At 30.6% G+C, this 3,534-nt stretch overlaps 1 protein-coding gene across 1 annotated transcript; it reads left to right on the top strand.

The window, feature by feature from the left end:
* The first annotated feature begins 652 nt into the window (after window positions 1-652).
* Window positions 653-2,023, top strand: LOC141678420 (uncharacterized). The gene is made up of 3 exons (XM_074484735.1): window positions 653-885; window positions 1,076-1,340; window positions 1,570-2,023. Exons 1-3 carry the CDS (start codon window positions 759-761, stop codon window positions 1,787-1,789), a joined length of 612 nt encoding a protein of 203 aa, XP_074340836.1. The 5' UTR covers window positions 653-758; the 3' UTR covers window positions 1,790-2,023.
* The last annotated feature ends 1,511 nt before the right edge of the window (window positions 2,024-3,534 follow it).

Below are 3,534 nucleotides of genomic sequence, written 5' to 3' on the forward strand. Positions count from 1 at the left end.
ATATTTAATATAATAGCCCTATTATCGAGTATTTTTTTTAATTTTTTTCGGATCGGGTTTTGGATATGTAATTTAATAAACTTAGTTTTAAATGATTAATATCATTAAAAATAACTTGTAATGGTTAATCGAATTTTAAAAATTCTATAGGTCAAATTATTGCGAGGATTCATTTGAATTTTTTTGGAACCCTACTTCCTAATAATTAAAAATCGAGATTTCAATCAAAGAAATTATATTCATTTACATATAAATTGTAATTTTTCTGAGAATCAAATAAACAAAAAATTTAATCTATGCGTAAGCTGTAAATTTTTCTGAGCTGAGTTTATCGGAAACAAGTTTAAATTTTTGTACCATGCCTAACCGTTATGTTTTCAAATAAATTTGTCAAATAAAAAAATAAATCTGTATGCCTTGAAGAAAAATACAAAATCCACAAATTCTAAAAATGGAAAAATAGCAATAATTTAATATAATTATAAGAAAAAAGAAAACAAAATTAGGGCCCACAGAAACGAGTAAAGCACGGGAATGGATGGGCATAACTGCATAAGTGAAGTATAATGTCCAGAGAAGATGCTGTTGGATATTCCATTCTTACAATCACTCATTCCCATCCCCTATTCTATTCCCTTTCCCTATTCGATAACGCATTAAATTATTATTTTCTCCCCCTTATAAAATCCATTTTTTTCATTCAACCCTTTCCTCCACATCTACTACACAATCCTCTTTTTTAAAAACAAAACTAAACCATGCCGCTTTCAACTGACTCCATGAATCAACAACAACAACTCCTTGATAAACTCAAAGTCTTCAAGATCCAAGGCCGCGATAAACGTGGTCACATCATCCTCCGCATCCTCGCCAATTTCTTCCCCGGTACTCCCTCCGTTCTACTCGATTGTTATCGTATTTTTATTTAATTACATGTATTAATTTTACCTGCAAGCAACACATGCATGCCTACAGTTTTTTTTATGATAATTTATGATTCTGGTACGAAATAGATGTGCATGTAAGGATGTTTGAATTTTTGTGTATTGATGAATTGTTTTCTGGTTTATTATAGCACGAGATGTGAGCGTTGACGGAGTGAATAAATACTTGGAGGAGAGGATATTCCCTGAGCTTGAGAAACGTTCGTTTTCCGTTCTTTATATTCACACCGATGTCGAAAAGAGCCAGAATTTCCCAGGAATCTCCGCTCTCCGTTCCTTTCATGACGCTATTCCGGCCAGCGTCATCAAGAATCTTCATGCCGTTTATTTTCTCCACCCTGGTCTCCAGTCCAGGCTCTTTCTCGCCACTTTTGGCCGCTTCATGTTCACCTCAGGGTACGTAAACATACTTCTACGTGTGCAGAACAATTATTTTCAAGTTTATATTATTTCCGATCTTAAATTATTTTGTAATTATTTTTATGAGTCAAGTCTCTTACAAAATAAATATTTTAAATTTAGTATACACAATTTATATTTGATAATTTATTTTGAATTAATTCCGAGTTATGATATTGTATTCCGATATCTAGGAAATAATTGAGATTGATTTTGTTTGGTACAGGTTGTATGGGAAACTAAAGTATGTGAGCAGAGTAGATTACTTGTGGGACCATGTAAGAAGAAATGAGATTGATCTGCCAGAGTTTGTGTATGACCATGATGAAGATCTTGAGTACCGTCCGATGATGGACTATGGATTAGAAAGTGATCATCCTAGGGTGTACGGTGCGCCTTCAGTGGATTACTCCCCTTCAACTTACTCCACTAGGTGTATTTCATAGTTTAAAGTGGTGGTGTTAAACGCTGTCGTTTGTAATTGCCTGCTTTGAATTATGTTCAGTTTGTTTGTTTGGAGCTTTTGTGGCAATATAGTGGATGTTGTTAGGTTGTGAAAATAGTAATCAAAAGTTTGGAAGCAAAGAGAAAAATGGAATGCTTCTTGTAGAATAGTGTGTTGGTTAATGAATTTAAGTTCATAAATAGTTGAACAAAGTAGTTGAAAAAATTCAGATTAACATATGGCTCTTTCTTCTTTCCTTGTTTTAGATTAGGCCAACTTGCTGCCTGTTTAAGAAATTGCAAGAATGGTTCCGCTATCTGTGTACAGAGCCTTTTTGTGCCATTACACGTTTGTGAATTTCAATCTTATATGAAGAAATAAAATTTGGTATATCTGCCGTAAATTTTTTGGAATATACATCTGTGAAAAAAATAAAATTTGATATATCTACTGTAAGTTTTTCAGTTTTTATCGCAAAAATTTCTGGATTTCGAATTCCTCTCACCTTTTTCATTTTTTCGCGATTTGGTATGTTATTATTTTACGTCTCAATTTAGAAAAATTTGAACTATAGTCTAATTCATAAATTTGGAATTACTCAGGCCAATTCAGTTCTTTTTTCTTGATTTAGAATGTTACTGTTTCACAGTCCAGTTTAAAAAAATGAGTCGTTTGGAGCCCATAATTTCGTCATCTTAAATTAAATTACTTATTTAATTTATGTGATTAAATTGACCAAATATATTGGATAATTTTTAATTTTTAATTATTAGTCAAACTCCCGTTAAAATAAACACAAAAGGTTGAAGATAACAGTTAAATTAGAGGAGGAGGAATCCAAAATCAGATAAAGTTATATATGCAAACAAACATTATAGTTGAACAAACTTTGAACTTGTCACTGTAAATTATCAATCAAAGCAAGAACACTACTCCTAACCAAGCACTATATCAATAACATAATCTAGTGATCTTTAGATTCATAGTACTAATCATACAATCAAGATTCGAGCATTATCATTTTAAAAAGATCAATGAATATTAAAATCAACCTCGTGGATTCAACACGGTGCACAAAATGACAATTTTTGATTTACCAAAAAGTAAAAGGTAAATCCAATTAAATTACATTAGATTATTAAAATATTAAGAGAAAACGATCACAAAGTGAAACAAACAAGATGTCCCTGATCTGATCTTCATGCCGACCAATTTGTTTTCACCAATTTTACGCTTTTTTGGATGGCCGGCAAATATAGTTTAATATTTGTACGTAATTACCCTTTTGACCTAAATTTTGAAAATTTCAAGGTAGATAAATTTTAAAATTTTAAAGGTTATCCGTTCGCTTGAGATCATCAACGGTAAACTCAACAAACAAGCAAGTACAGTCTCAAGTACGGTCTTAGATGAAAAATGGCTATAATCATTATCATAATTTAGTATCAAAAGATATTTTTTGGTGTTAAAATAAAATTTTATTTCCAATATTAGTTACATCTTGAAATCAAATAATTTAAAATTTAACTCATTTTTGTTTTTCCCACCTAAATCTTATTTAAATTTTATCAATATACATATTATTTATGGTTACTTAATGATGTGGCGTGGATGCATTAATGCATTATTAGTTTCAAATTTAGAAACAATGATACTTATATGCAATTTGCATCCAAGAATAAAACCCTTTTAAAATTCAAATTTTTAATATTTAATTTTAAATTATATAAATGACATCACTTATAA

Source organism: Apium graveolens, chromosome 8 (genome assembly GCF_009905375.1).
Source record: "Apium graveolens cultivar Ventura chromosome 8, ASM990537v1, whole genome shotgun sequence".
NCBI classification, from domain to species: domain Eukaryota; kingdom Viridiplantae; phylum Streptophyta; class Magnoliopsida; order Apiales; family Apiaceae; genus Apium; species Apium graveolens.

Bases quoted from the DNA above. Each gene is read 5' to 3' on its own strand.
- LOC141678420 (XM_074484735.1), top strand. From the start codon at position 759: ATGCCGCTTTCAACTGACTCCATGAATCAACAACAACAACTCCTTGAT. The intron at 886-1,075 runs GTACTCCCTCCG...GGTTTATTATAG, and splicing joins CCTCGCCAATTTCTTCCCCG to CACGAGATGTGAGCGTTGAC. The intron at 1,341-1,569 runs GTACGTAAACAT...TGTTTGGTACAG, and splicing joins CGCTTCATGTTCACCTCAGG to GTTGTATGGGAAACTAAAGT.